This window comes from Lytechinus pictus, chromosome 1, assembly GCF_037042905.1.
Source record: "Lytechinus pictus isolate F3 Inbred chromosome 1, Lp3.0, whole genome shotgun sequence".
Taxonomy (NCBI): domain Eukaryota; kingdom Metazoa; phylum Echinodermata; class Echinoidea; order Temnopleuroida; family Toxopneustidae; genus Lytechinus; species Lytechinus pictus.
Window position 1 is genome coordinate 31,108,115 of NC_087245.1, and position 16,626 is coordinate 31,124,740.

Here is a 16,626-nt window from a genome sequence, read left to right on the forward strand (position 1 = left end):
TATTTTTAACCAATCTCGACCAAATCTAACGTTGCCGGACCTAGCCTTCCTCTCTAACGTTAGGCCTGTCGAGCTAATTGCTAGACAGTTCATGGGTAGGCTGCGCGCGGCTTCTACCCGACAGCACTTAATGAGAGGTCCGCTGCGCTGCGTTGGCCGTTGCTAGCTGCAGACTGCAGTGGCACTCAAAATGAATAGGCCTACCGGTACGCGCAGTTAAAATGTATGCTCTAAAAAATTAGTATCGGATCTTGACTCACCTTGTTAGGTATGTTTAGTCCATATTAAAGGATCCTGTATGAAAGGCCGTCGGAATTAAATTTTCTGCATTGTAATCTAGACCCAATTCCACACTGTTTTTCAGATTGTCGGAACGTTAATTTGGGCGAGAGCTTGTATTTTACTTTATTTACTTTTTGCGGATGATCGATTTATATCTGGGTCAAGTCAAGGAGCAAGCGCAATTTAAAGCTGAGAGAAAATATCGAGCATGAGCATGCGCAGTTATGCCCATGAAAGTATATCGAAAAATATACGGAGCTACAAGAAAACTATACGGAGCTAATTGCAGCGATGTGTTTTCCTATTGAAATTATACTTTGTCACATGATCATGAATTGACCAAACATTTATTTAAAATGCTCATGAATATTCATAAGAGGGATATAATTGCTAATGTTGTACATGTACATGTAGACAATGGTGTTGATGTTGTTGTTAACAAATGTGTAGTTGTAGACAATAATGCTGATGTTATAGTTGCCAATGTTAGTTTTTAGATTATAGTGTTAATGCTGTTACTGTCATGTTGATGCTATAGTTGTCAATGTTATTTAATAGACTATAGTGTTTAATGGTGTCAAGATCAATATTATAGCTATAGACTAATGTTGGTGCAGTTGTTGTCAATGTTATACATGTAGGCGTAGACTATAGTGATGATGATGTTGCACATGTTGTACGTGTAGACTATGTATTATCTGCAGAATAGTGCTGAAACTGTTGGTTCCAATGTTGTAGCTGTAGCTGTAACTGCAGACTATAGCCTACTGTTAATATTGCTGTTGTTATTGTTGTAACTGCAGACTAAAGTGTTGATGGTGTTGCTGCTTATGTTGTAGCTGATATTGTATCTGTTGACATAGTAACTGATATTGTATACATTTCATAATAACAAATAATATTTAATGTTAGGTGCTTCAGGCGCTCCTATATTACCCTGGCTAAGCTAGTCAACCAAATCCGATATTCTCACAGTTTTTTTCCTGCCAGTACCCATTTACCTCACCTGGGTTGAGTGCAGCACAATGTGGGTAAATTTCTTGCTGAAGGAAAACACGCCACAGCTGGAAATCAAACCCACATCCCTGTATTTTTTCATCTATTCTCACCTGTGTTTGAGAAGAGCCCTAAAGTCCAGTTCATCAGATTGTGCTTTCTCTGTAACAGGGATTCAATGAAATTCATAACATGTAAGTTTCAAGTTTTTTTGCAAACGCATTTCATTTTAAAAGAGAGACAGAAAAAGCTGTCGAACAGAGAGAAAAAGTAAAGACCATGTACTGCAAAATTAGCATATGGCATGGCCAAGGTATGTCCCATATGTTCAGAGTACCCTTAAACATTGTAAGCAAGTGTTGGTCTTGGCCCCGTCTTACAAAGACTGTCGATTGATCCGATCAACCTCAAATATATGGAAATCCATCAATGTCATAATTTTTTCTACAGGAAATTTGCACGATGTCCTTTGCAAACAAAGTAAAGCACACTGAATCATCAAGAAAACGATGCATGTATGACTATACATCATAAGTATAGAATAATTTGAACAAACAAGCATTTTCGATTTTGATATTGCTGGCTTTCGATTGTTGTGGTTGCTCGGATCAATCACAACTCTCAATATTTAACCCACTATTTATGCCTTTGAAAACGAACCAATGTGCATCAGGAAAGTCGACTTGGGTCACGTTTCATAAAGAATTGTTGTAATAACTAATTAACAATTATTTTTATAACAAATTCAATATCAGCCAATAAAATTGAACGATTTCAATAGCTTTTAACTGTCATTGCACATTTGTTATTAAAACAGGTTTAATAAAAGGCCCTAGAAATTCCTCTTTCCAAGTAATCAGGTAAAAACTCTGATGAACAAGAATTATATGATTAACCATCTATATTGTTGAAAATGCAAAGATTTGAAATGGACATTTTAAAAATGAAAATTTAAATATGATATTTGTTTACTTTAAGCTCTAATTGAGCTAACAGAAAACACAAATTAAAGCCATGGTCACCAACTTATGGGGCGATATACCTTGGCCTTGCCCACATGTAGAAAAACAAACAATTATTCCAATTGAACAAATTAAAGTAACTTACAAATTTAATACATTAATCCACTGAAAAACAATCCAAAATCTATTTTGTTTAGAACATCTTTGAATATTACACAAGAAAATATAGCAGTGGGGAGCAAGAAAAAATTGTCCATATTGTTTGGCAATATTTTCTGAGCCCCCCTCCAAAAAAAAAATCTACTTTGCAAGAAATATAACAAGATCTTGCCAAATGAAGATTTGACAAGCAAATAAAAAAGGAAAAATAGGGGATTATTTTTAACCCATAAGGAGGTATTTCCTTATATTATTTCAACAGATCATCCAGACAGATTTGCCACTGTCATATCACATAACCTTTTCTCACAATCCAATCAAATATCAGAGGGAATCCAAGTTTGTCAGGTAAAAGAAAACAAATCCGACAAATCTGGAAATCAGGACATGGTTTAACCAAAGAGCCTTTGCAAATAGCCATCTTTTTCTATCATCAATTCATCATGATATGCCCGGAAGATTTCTTGTTATAATCTATTATGAATGTAAATTGCATAACTTATAAATATTCATACAAATTGCGACATGTATTTAAGAATAACAATTTCTGTCATGATCGAGATAAACAGATAATTTGAGAAGTGATTGCACAAATTAATTATGTCACAATTATTCATTGTCACATCATTGACATATATGTCACAATTATATATGTCACACAGTTGAAAATAAGTTTACAAACAATTACTTCATACATGTAGGGCATCTCATAACAAATCGGTGGTAAGAATGACTTTCATTGCAAAGGCCTTTGTGAAACGAGATTCTGTTCATGGCCCTATTTTCACAAAACTTTTACAATACAAGATACTGGGAAGTTTATTGCTTAATTCATTGTGCTGATATTCGTCATTTTGTTCATAATACAGGGGAAAATCCAATCGTGAAATGGTGTTCAAGTTGTCGCAAGAAATGTGAGGATGGTGTATCATACCAAATCTTGAAACTACCTTGAAATTTTTACTCGGAAATGTAGATTTATTTCTGTTTTTCATCATTCTTTATTTGTCTGATTTTGCTAAACAATTTTAATCTAATTATTGTATACTTATAGTTAGGGTGTTTTTCTTTTAATTACAACAGAATACAACAATCTATTATCAATAAATATGTTTTCATTCTTAAGAAGATTTTTTTCCTGTATTTGTCAAACTATAAGTTTGCTACATGTATAATCATTGAAACATACTTGTTTTACATGTAGATCCCCCCAAAATGACTGTGTGCTGGAGAGTTTATGCTTAACTTTCTAGGTATGTGCGATGGTAGGCACAATTCTGTTGTATTTCTTTCATATGGTTGGCCTATATTCTTTATACCATTACTTGGAAAAAATATCAGATTCGTTTCTATCCCTCATGTTTCTTTGGCTGCATTTCTGGAAATAAAAACATTTCCAGCTGTGTAGCCAAAATGTTTGAATGTGGAATTTTTCTATGACTATTAAAACAGACGGCCAAAACCAGAGGGAAGTTAAAATCAACTCATCTTAAAGAATATAAACAATGCTTATATTTGCAGTCGCATTCAATGAATTTCATTGAATTTTATCTAATTATATGTCAGTAAAAAGAAGATGCTGATTTGGGCACAAGCTTGAATTTTTAGCATTTTTCAATATATTTCTTTAGTAGGAAGACCGTTTGGATATAATGTATTACAATTGTACAAAAAAATCAACATGGTATAAAAGGGGTATGGTGAGCGAAATTAATTGATCAAATTGATTTGTTTAGGTTCAGTCTTCAATTTGTAGTAACTGAAAATAACCAATGTATAAATGTCAGGGAATTTCAAATTCAGGTATGGCTAGAAAGAAAATTAAAATTCTGAATGACTAATAAAAAAATTAGTTCCTACTGCAAGGATTATACAACGAACACAAGACATATCCTTTGAAATGCAAAATATAAGTGTGGATTTATGTCGGAAATATTTTTTTTAATGAGAATCTTCCTTGAAATCTGATGCACAAATATCTCTATATATAGTAAATATATGTATGTTTTGAGAATGTTCTAATATAATATTTTGTAATATACATTTCAAAAATATTTCACAAAGTGCAGATTATTATCCAGATACTGGACAAAAAAAAATGTTGATGATAAAATTGGATTAAAATGTCATCATTTTTATCAAGAAACAGTTTTTACAACAATCATGGAAATATAACTTTATCTTTTTATATGATAAATACAGTTCATCCAAAGGGGCGGATCCATTCACTTCAATCTCTATTTTAAACACACTCGATAGTCCCATTCATTCTTGCATAAATTTGCATGAATTTGCAAAAACGTTATATCTATAAAAAAAAAACAATGATATATCAAAGCATTAAGAGAAAATCCGAGCAAAACTTGCATTTCCGAAAGATGCCAAAGTCAAATGAGGGAATGGGGGGAAATGGAGAGGGGAAATTGCTCAATTCCAGCTTTTAAGTCCTTGGTGCAAAAAAAGACGCTTTCAGAGTGCTTTCAAACCGTTCTTGCTTTTGATCTGGGTTGAGCATGCTTAAAATAGTAATTGAAGCAAGGGATAAAGTCTGATAGTAGCTGAGCAAAATAGGAGAGACATGTAAAACCAAGGCATTTTATAATAAAACAAAGAAATGTATCTGGTCATGTAGTGTTTTCTTATCATTCTTTTCTATTCAATTTAATTCAATTCAATACTCTTAAGCCCCCATCACACTTATTCCAAATCAAGCAGAATTGGCCTGAATGAAAGGACTATTGTTTGACCACCAGTTGGTCATTTAAATCTACTTTAAACACCATTAAAAAATACCCCTCAAATGTTTTGAACATGACCAAAACCTTCGGGACAGCCAAAAGAAATGACAAAAATATTTCGAATGCACTCAGAATGCAGTCGGAATATTTAGAATGCGCCTAGAATGTCCAAAAATGTAGCACGAATTATCAATCTGAATCCATTGCAGTTCATTTTGACTAGTGTATGATGATTCACCTGGTCAATTTACTGAATTTCAACTCCAGTTTGGTGAATTCATAAGTTCTTCCCAAAAATTCTTAGATTTTTTAAATATTTTTTTCGTCCAACTTCTGCTTGATTCCTGCTGATTCCGAATAAGTTTGATGGGGGCTTTACTTTAATTAAAGATTAAATAACAAAAATAACAGTGTTTGTATTTTCCTGCTTAATGCAAGCTCTTAGCTATTATTCCCTACATCTTGGACATTTCCAGAAGAAACTTAGCCAATTACTTTAGACCTCAGTTAACTCTTTTTGCATTAAAGTGAGATCATCCTACATGTAATTACGAGTATCTTCGGGCTTAAACTTGGACCACCAAATTGCAAGAAAATGTGCAGACATGACTTGAATAGGGGATAACTACTCCGCTTAATCAGCCAATCAAACGCAATAATTTTAATAAAGACATGTCTAGAATTGAATAGGTATGAACAAGACCTCAATGCAATTCAAACCAAGGTTTTACATGTACGTGTCTCTCTCTCATAAAAAAAATGTAAACTACAATCTTTATTCATTTTATAAAAATATATGAGGGGTTTTTTTTAGGAGATACAAAATTAAGAATAATCCACCTTGAGATCAACATAATTTACATAAATAGATTAAAGTTAAGAATTTGAATTAGATAAGCAAATTTTAAAAAGATTAATCAAAACCGAATGAAAAATAACGAATTCATTGCATTTTTATGCTCTACAGCAATTTGTGAAACACATTTTTGTTTTCCATTTAATTATATGAAATCATTCCTTTATTTCACAGATGTACATGTACTTTGGTTTAATATGTTCCTTGTATAAAAACAATTAATAATGAAATATTCAAAATAAATTTTGTAAAACATAAGAAAAGGAAATGGGATATAAAATGCCATCATTAGCTCATGTATTAGGAAATAGCATCTCTTATATTTCTTTAATGAAGGAATGTACAATAAAAATGGTGGAGCTCGTATTTTTCCTCTATTTTTTTTTGTTATTTCATGCAATGTTTAATTTTACTCTATTTACAAATCAGGTTCTCAGAGTGAATTTTTCTTGTAAGGTAAAGGTCCAAAGAAACATTTCATATAAGTATCGATCATTTGTATTTTTTTTTCTAAAAGTGCTAAAATTCAGGGTGGGTTATGCAAGATCATTGTTTTGAATTTATACTATAAGAACACTTTTCAGTAGTCTTTATTGCTTTGAGGCAAGATACATCATTCATGAATAAACAATATTGAAATTTAGGATTTTGGATGAAATAATCGATAAGTTGCGTAAACATAAAATGAACATGATATTATCATTTTCATTCTGTAATTGATGTCTCAAAACTCTAACTGATGTGGGTTGTTATCATTATGAAAATTTTTATCATAAAAATAAAATTGAAATGCTACGATGAATGATCTATTCCTTAATAATTCAATTTTCAACAGTAATGTAACAGATCTCAACACCTAAATTCATTTAGACATAATTGTAGTTTGCTAGATAAACACAGGAAGTCTAGACAACCTCATTTTTGCATCTTGTCGAGGGAAAACAATAAACACTACTGAAAAGTGCAAGCAATTTATCAACTGACAATGAACGCCCGACTGGGGGGCACTGTTGCGATTCAAAACAACAATCCATATACCTCTGTTGCCTGCAGGCAGGGTGTGGTAGTGGTGGTGGTGGTAGTGGTTAAAAGTTGGGTGGTTGATGCATCGAAGGGCATAGAACAGGCGGGGCAAGTATCAGGGGAGAGGGTGGAGAGAGAGAGAGAGAAAGAGAGACAGGAACTCGGCAGTCAGTCATCTTGCACTTCATGGTGAGGGAAAATTGAAACTTGAAAAGAAAGTCATCAAGATGAAAATCTTGAGAATTATCATTCTTTTATCTCGGTGCGAGTGTGGATGAAGTGCAGATGAAAGGATGGAATGAGTGATGAGAGTACAGGTCATCAATCGCATTCAATGGAAAAGGAAAGGAGATGATGTGGAGAAATGAACGTGAGATGAGAGAATGCAAGATGGATCTTCGGATGATGACGGTGAGGCATGAAAGGATGAATACCCCGGTAATGAGGATGAAACCTACTACCGTATCTGATCATAACCTCTATAAGTGCCCCCCCCCCCATGTCAATACAAACCCATCTTTTTCTCAAAATAAAAACTAACTTGTCAAATCTTTAAACACATGTTAACCCATAATTGAACCTTCTCACTTCTGTCTAACTATTCCTTTAATATTTTCATACCATTATCACAGAGATCCCAAGTGATCTAGGTAAATAATAATTCCATACTATTACAATTATGATTACTAAAAGTTACATGTATGACTAATTTTTTAGCCTTTTCTAGATAATGATCTTCAAAAGAATTCTAGAAGTCGTCTGATAATCATTCTTCCTTTCTCTTTTAAGCACTTTTGATTATTTTAGGAAAATGGATTTTGTGTAAAGAGGTGCAGATGCCGGTAGAAGTTGTTTGTTTAACAAGATATCATATTCAATATTACCAACAATTATACTTCTGTTTTTCCTGATCCAAACTTTATTAAGACCAGTAGATCTTGAATAACTGATTAGGTAAAAAAATTGATTTCTTGGAGTAAAGCTGTCACGATCTTAAGTTTATCAAGAGCAAATCTAAATAACAGATTTGATTACTATTTTTTTTTTTTTGGAGTAAAATTTTTTTGACACTGTAATTATAAATGAAAGAGACACACGTTTTATCAGCATTGCCATATGAGATATATTTTTTTTCAGTTGAGCAATACTGAAGTAAATTCCTTGCTTACAACTTAAGAAATTAAGCTTTAATAAATCGATAAAAACAATGTTTTTCAATCTCTTTCTCAATTGCTTAATGAATGTTTTCTCGAACTAAGCCAGATAACAAAACATATCCCAAACATGATACACCCAGTCAATGGGAAGAATGAAATTAAATTGCCAGTTTTAATCAAAGACACAATTTCAAACGGCTTGGTGCTTTAATGTTAAGGAGTTTTGATTTGTTTTGTTTGAACAGTTACATACACCTGAACAAATATCTTAAGCGTTACAAAACAAAACTTTTATTTACTGCTATTCTTTCATGATCTGGAAAGTTCTTCATAAAAACCGTTATCAGTGAATTTCACTGACTAATTTACTCTCAGCCAATCAGATGCAAGGATTTCAGTAGCTTATAACAAGCCTAAAGGTTTTGTTTCATGAAATGCTACCCAATTTCATTTCCAATGTCTCTGCATAAATGAATTAAAGGTAAAGTCCATCCCAGAAAAATGTTTATTTGAACAAATAGAGGAAATTCAATCAATCTTATTTTACATCCTATTTTGATGAAATTTTCAGTGTTATGCTTGTTGGATTTTTCTCTTTTTATTCAAATCAACTTTTTGTTGGGGTGGACTTGTCCTTTAAAGAGATTGAAATTCATGTTAGGATTTCTGTCTGTTAAAATCCTTAATGAAACTTGATTTGACAAAGCGCAAAGTGCAATGACAGATGTGCTGAAGGAGATATGAAATTGAAGATAAATGGAAATGGGAAAGTGTGAAATGGAATTATGTGTGCTTGTGCTGGTGCAAATAATTCATTTAAAAATAAATTACTAATTATTTTGAAGAAGAAAAAAACTTTAACAAGTATACATCAATTCTATAGTCATAATATACAGATAATAATCAACAATTTGAATGTATATCTTCCTCATAAAGATAAATATTGTGTCAAAACTGAATACAGGTTGTTAGAAATATTGATTACAATTTTTGACTTCCACTTCAAATACTTGAAAAAACTTGTAACTTTCGTATTTACTGAGACAAAAACTCTTGTTAGGTACATGTACATCTACATTTACACTAGCATGTATGTTGAACTGCATCCTATATGGCATGTAAAAATGGGTCCATCTCACAAAGATTTGCAATTGATCCAATTGATTTCAACTATGGAAAGCCAATGATCCCAACATCTAGAATAGATACATCCATTCAAAGTGTTGTTGCGCATGACGCATCAGTGTTATTGGTATCAATAGATCTCCATAATTGAAATTGATTGGATCAATCGCAACTCCTTGTAAGACAGGGCCCTGATGTATGTGGAAAAAAAAAATGTATGAGGATGTGTTTACACAGTAAGGATTTACACAATGAAATAATAAACCAATGTATGATGATAGTGGATATTGGATCAAAAAAACAAATCAATGGGAAATGAATATGTATGAATGAATGAATGAATGGATGGAGAAACATCGGCATGGAATATACTGACACGATGTAGTTTCTATGAAGCTAATCTCACTAAGCCAGCCATTTTTTATAACGTAAACAAATCAAATGCTTATTCCTCTGCTCAGTGCCTGTTACTAACCATTCTAAACGCCAATCACAGAATTTCACTTTGTTTATTGATATTTTTTTCTTTGTAAAAGGTGACTAAAATCATTCATACTTAGGCACTGCATAAAGTCATATGCATTAAATTTGATTACAGAACAAAACTGACCATTTTGAACAATCCAATAACTTCTCCAAATTTTGATAGATAGTCTGTAATACAATTTGGCTCTCAACAAAAATAAATATAAAATCTTCCTGCTTCATTTTTAAGTTTTAATTCTTGAAGAATTCTTTGGACCATCTTCAAGGCAAAGCTGGAATTATTTTGTCACCCTCTAATAGTATTTTTCAGTAAATCAAAATTAACAAAATTATAATCTATCATTCAGAATGAAAACCCAATTTTGTTCATGGCAAATGATTTATTTTATTTTCATATCAAAGATAAGTTATTGGATTGTATCTTTGATGTTTATGAACCCGCGCTTTACAACAGCACCAAAAAAAAATCCAGTAAATCACCATAATTTTTCCCTCCACTTCAAGCTTCGTGATCTACAAAATCTACGATGTCTGCAAAGCTGCACTTTGAAACCCCCGAGTCACTATTCGCTACATCTGTGACACAACTGGCACGTTACTCACCAATGTTTATATGACATTACATTCTCTCATAGCGGTTTGATAATTTACAGATTGGGGCAACTGGCTTATCAAAATGGGCACAATGGTCATAAAAATGAAATCATGGTGTCCTGGAAAAACTCAGGTTTAATTAATTTCAATATGGTGGTGGAGAATAGTTGTTTTACACTTTCTTGTTAAATAAAGACAGCATTTGCATCACGTGTGTCACTCAAGTTAGACATACATACTAGGGAGGATTAAGAATCTGACTTCAAAAAAATTAAGGAGGCACTTTGCTCTTAATTTTGCAAAATTCACTCTTGCAAAAAGGGATAGTCACTTGTTTAATTGACAAAGAAGCTAAACGAGAAGACAATAAAAGCTATAAGAATTGTATCTAGAACAGTAGAGTAGCCACAAAAACAGCTTAATGTATAAAGGCTACACAACATGTTTACAACACATTGACATTTGACAACGAATAAGTTCAAAAGAAATTTTTGTTCAAATTCTAGATTTTTTCTAAACAATAATTTCAAGCTGACACCACAGATGCAAAAAGATGTCTTTTAACAAGAAAATGAACGTAAATGTTGACCTTAAGATTTAAGAGTCTTCAAGGTTTCTGACCAACCATTCCTCCACCATCACATTAGAAAGAATCACTTTGAAAGCATTGTACCTTCTCCTTCTTCATCCTCTTCCCCTTCGACTGAGAGATGGTGGTCAATCGTCGGAATGCAAATGATAAAAAGATGACATCAGGGCCGCCTCGCAAAATAATTAAACTTGGGATTGATAAGACAAAACTTGGGGGTGGAGAAAGAATAAAAGGGGGGGTGGAAACTCTTTTTCTTTTGCATTTCCGTTTTGCTAGTTTTTGGTGCCACATTGTGCTGGTAATAAAGTGCCATGGTTGCCGAAGCCGGGCGGCATGAGCAATGTGCTGGTGAGACGTGATCACAAGGGGTTCGACGGGTAGGATCGGAGGTCTGATGGGATGGGAGGAGGTGAAATCATAGTAAATGAGTACGGGAAAATGAGGAGAGGGCGGGAAAGGGATGATGGGTAACTGTTATTAGGGGCAAGACCGGTATTAAGTGATGCCACATTTGCCTTGTTCAAAAGAAACAAAACGTTGCCATTCTCTGAAAGCCCTTGTAATCCTTGGGATGGGTTGGGTCATACGTCAACCGAGTTGCGATACAAAATTTGCAGGATGCAACATAACCTTTAAAGCATCGGAGTGCAGAAATCGCTTTTAATCGTAATCCACTCAAAGGGTGGATTTTTTGCGTGTGTGATGTATACAGGTATGTGTATGGGTGACATTAGAATGGTGTTTTGGGGACAGACAAGTACATTCTGACATGATTTTAATGAATGTGATCACAAGAGGTGATATGGCATATATACAAAAATGGTAGTTGAACAGAGATGAAAGATTATAACTTGTATAAAATTACAAACAAATCACATCAAAGATTTGATACAAAAAGGTTTGATTCTAAAATATGACGGACATTTTGGTGTGTGCGTTAATGTATTTACCAACATGTTCTATGGCCAAATATAGTTCACAAAGATTTTACTTTGATTGCTATGGTTATAAATTCTGTATTTCAAAGGTGTAGGTTTATTCATTAAATATTCTTTAATCTGTAAGAATGACATAGTTCTTTGGACAGCTTTCAGATATTTAACTATCCCTGATCAAGTCCCAAGCTCTTTTTAACAGATAATTATTTTTTCATTAATTTGCCTAACATTACTTTGTGAAAGTAAAAGTAGATAAAATAAAGGAATATTTCTGCTCTGCGTAATGCTTCATTACATTTCGATCACAGCAATTCCACAAAGCCAGGGTCAGAAAAAAGCTTAGAGAGAAAGATCTCCTTTAAATGAAAAAATACCAGCAAAGTAGAAGTCAAAAGCATGGAGAAAAAAAAGAGCAACATCAACACCAACACATTTTAAAATATTAATTCCATCAACTCAAATACTATCAGTTATTATCTATAAGTGACAGGACAAACTCTCAAAACAACAAGAAAAGCTGAGTGTTATTAAAGAAAATAAACAGACTTCAAATCAAATGGCTCCCTCTCTTGGTTAACTCCACTTCCGTCCCGACTGAATGTCTACACACTGGATACTTAACAATATTAGAATGATGATTTTGTTATTTTCACAGGGGTTATTATTATTTTTGTGACGAGTATACTCTTCCAAGCAACTGTGTAGCAACGATGAAGGGTAATTGCGTGTAACTGGTGTTTGGGGTGATCATTGTTAGGTTTTGACATTATTTAAAAAAAGCACAAATTGAATTGAGAATGATGTTGTGAGAGTACCGGTATACGTTATATGAATGATACACATGTATATCTGTGCACAATGGCGCATTTCAAGAAGAATATAAATTGGATGTGTGTATATATAATATGAAAAGAGATTATATAAAGGGATTACTTAATCTGGTGACAACCAATCAGAGAGGGTGCAGAAATTAATTCACACTCAAGGCCACACAATCAGATTTATTATCAGCTATAAACAACAATATTAAAACATCAAAAGACATGTATAGATATATATCAAAATTATTTTTAAAAAAGTTGTAATAATTAGCATCTTTACATATCCTCTGATGGACTATCAAAACATACATCTATAATTATTTCAAAACTTGAGTTAAAATTCATTCATTGTTTCCAGTTTTATTATTCCACTGCCAGACGATTCATCAACAGCCTTTGATGACATAATACCATTTAATTTTCAATTGCATTTTATATATTTGAACAAATGGTGTAAAGAGATATTGTTGTTTTGTTTCATTTTTAAAGAATCATTTACATATGAACTAAAATTTCTCAACTCAAGTTAACCATTTAGCAACAAGTAAACTCGATGTACATACTTTGTTAACCTGAATCAATAACACATTTATATAGAAATCTGAAACTCCAAATGATTACAAGTAACATATGCTTTCATTCTTCAATATTCTTCAAACTTTACCATTCCTCTAAATAGGCAAAACAAGACAGGCTATAGATAAGAGAATAATTGTGTATGCTGTAATTCAGTGAGGAAATTACCCCTAATTGAAAAATATGATAATCTAGATCAAATTATTGAATCATCTGAAATAATGACTTTGCAGTTGTTGGTTTTTGTCGCAAAATATTGATTATTGAATTACTCTGCAAGAGTTTGGACACTTTAAGGAAAATAGTCTCCAAACTAGTTGCTCCTGAATGAAATTATGATATATGATGCCTTGAAAAAAATATTTATTATGCATACAAATAGAACAATAATAAAGTCAAAGTTTTGACAGATGATGTGTGCCATACAGAAGAGTTAATTTAGACAAATTTTCAGAGTAATTTTTGATAATTTTATTGAATATGTTTAGCATTTCAATAAAACTTTATTCCATTGAAGAAATCCTGATAAGTTTAGTATCATCTACTACATGTATATTTTGTAATCCAAACCTTTATTAGATATCAAAAAGATTATGAAAAACAAATTGATAAAAGCCTACAAACAGCTATGTCAAACATGAATTGTCAAACATGTCCTTTATACTAGGATGAAATAATTTTCTTTGAAAACCTACAAATTTGTTATGATGGAATTTTTTTCCCTAATGCAAAATATTAAAACTTTCAAAATGTCTTTTACGTCCTATACAGCATCAATTTAATCTTCAAAGCTTGAATTGAATCTGAATTCTCTAATTCATATTGGTCAAATTCAGGATCTATGAATTCCAATAAGCCTAAGGATTGACTTTGAATCTTAGGCTATTCTGGTATGTCATCTTGAAATGATCAAAATCATTTGCTGTAAAATTATTTTTTCACCTTCTTTCCAAATGATGATGGCAAGATGGCCTTTTCATATAATCAAGGTCAAAATTTTAACTCTTGCAAGCCCTCTATATAACAGAAAGAACTCAAATAACAGAACATTTTGAAATAATTTGGGAAGCAACTCGTTGATAGATGTGTAAGTTTTCTAAACCCTAGAACATTGCACATGTATTGTTTTTTTATTATCAAACAGCTGTTTCTACAGACACAAATTGAAGTAATTGAACACAATTTAAAACGTATTTTCTAAAATCAACGTTTATTTTCTCAAGTTAACACCTACTGTATTACAGCCTTTGAGAAAACAGGCCAGAGAGATCCAAAGATCTGCATCACCATCACACTGCCTCGAATCTGACGTGTTTCTAATAAATGAAAATAAAACCATTTCACAGCAACACCTATGTGGACTACTCCAGATGTGTGGGTGCATAATCGTGTGTTATAATTTCTTCACGTGTTTTTCCTCAACTCAACCAACACTGCAAACCTCACTATTTCAAAAGAATTCAATAATCTGATTCCGGTATCAGCAAATTCAAACTATTCCCCAAACCACTCCCTTGGAATTATCCTTTTCCTTCACGACGCTCCAGCATCGAGGGAGGGAGGGAGCGCGGAGGTAGGCTTCGGGCGAGCCGAAGGGGAGAGGGTGAAAATAAAAGAAGTGACTTTTGGGAGAGCCGAAGGGGAGGAGAAGATGAAAGAGAATAGGTAAACTGAGGGAGGAGCTGGTGGTGCCCAGTACTTACGTGTGACCATTAGGGAGAAGACACGCTCGTCCTTGCCGTGCTCGTTCTCGAGCTTGCAGGAGAACTTTCCAGAGTCCATCGAGTCGGCATTCTTTATCGCCAGAGAGTGGACCCTCGTCTTTTCATTGTACTTCACCTGCAATTGGAAAAGCATGGTTTGATAAATGTATCAAGAATATGATCATAACCATAACCAGAACAACGTTTGGTATCTCATGAACAATTGTACATTATAAAATACACATTCATTCGTTCATTGCATTTAGTTTTGGATAAATCCCGCTGTTTCAATTGCTGTATAAATAAAATATTCTTTGAAAATATAAAGGGAGTCATTTTATCCAAGCAATTCTTCCTCATTACCAAATGCCCCAAAATACATGCCCGTAGGTAGTTTCTCCAAAGGTGCCATCAACACATAAATCTTTAAAACCTTAATCTCCTTCCTCTATACTTATTATTTGTGCTTTTTATATGGTTCCATGACATTTGCTCCGGCGACAATCGCTCCGCACTAAATTCCACACACTATATAAATGACCAACTTCAACCCTTGGTTTAACACTACACCCTACCCTAAACCTAACATAAAACACTACTGCAACCCTAACCCTGCAGCTTAGATGAAATTAAAGGTCAAGTCCACCCTATAAAAATGTTGATTTGAATCGATTAGGGAAAAATCAAACAAGCATAACGCTGAAAATTTCATCAAATCGGATGTAAAATAAGAAAGTTAGGACATTTTTAAGTTTCGCTTATTTTTCACAGAACAGTTATATGCACAACTCAATGACATGCAAATGAGAGAGTCGATGATGTCCATCACTCACTATTTCTTTTGTTTCTTATTGTTTGAAATATAGAATATTTCAATTTTTACAGATTTGACAATGAGGACCAACTTGACTGATTCATAAAATGTTAAGGCGAAGGTAATTCCACATGTTCAGGGAGGAATGAAACTTTGTTTCAAGGACAATGAGAAAATGGGAATATATCATACTTCATATAATGAAATACAAAAGAAATAGTGAGTGAGTGATGTCATCAGCTCCCTCATTTGCACACTGAACAGGATGTGCATATAACTGTTTTGTGAAATTAAGTGAAACTTAAAAATATCATTATTAACTTTCTTATTTTACAACCGATTTTGATGAAATTTTCAGTGTTGGATTTTTCTGTTTTTATTCAAGTCAACTCTTTGTTGGGGTGGACTTGTCCTTTAAGCCTGGAGCAAATTTCGTGTCACCATTTATACATCTGTAGAAAATTTATATACTGCCAATTATCTAACTGTCATGGTTGCAATAAATATCTAAATGAATAAAAAAAAAATCATAAATAAACACTTACAGCATATCTTCCCTTCATTCCATCTTTGATCTCGTTCTTTCCTTTGAACCACTTGACTGATGGGGTAGGTTCACCAGCAACCATGGCTTCAAATTTCACATTCTGACCTGTATGGTATAAAGGAAAACATCATGTTCATGAAAGGCTACATACATATATTTGGATCCTCCTGAAAATTTTCTACAGTATTTGACCTGTCTATTAAGGCCAAATGGGAGACAATAATTACAGGCAACGAAACACAGGTTTTCACTACAGA

General features: G+C 33.1%; 1 protein-coding gene across 6 annotated transcripts in view; it reads right to left on the bottom strand.

The window, feature by feature from the left end:
* The window catches only part of LOC129265683 (twitchin-like), a 125,239-nt gene that overhangs the window by 88,557 nt on the left and 20,056 nt on the right, over positions 1-16,626 (bottom strand). For all 6 annotated transcript variants that reach the window (XM_064100265.1, XM_064100271.1, XM_064100278.1 and 3 more), the window contains 4 exons: positions 16,368-16,474; positions 15,009-15,144; positions 11,052-11,081; positions 1,392-1,440 (listed from right to left, as the gene is read on the bottom strand). In XM_064100265.1, coding sequence (XP_063956335.1) covers positions 1,392-1,440; positions 11,052-11,081; positions 15,009-15,144; positions 16,368-16,474 — 322 coding nt within the window. The remainder of the gene's footprint in view (positions 1-1,391; positions 1,441-11,051; positions 11,082-15,008; positions 15,145-16,367; positions 16,475-16,626) is intronic.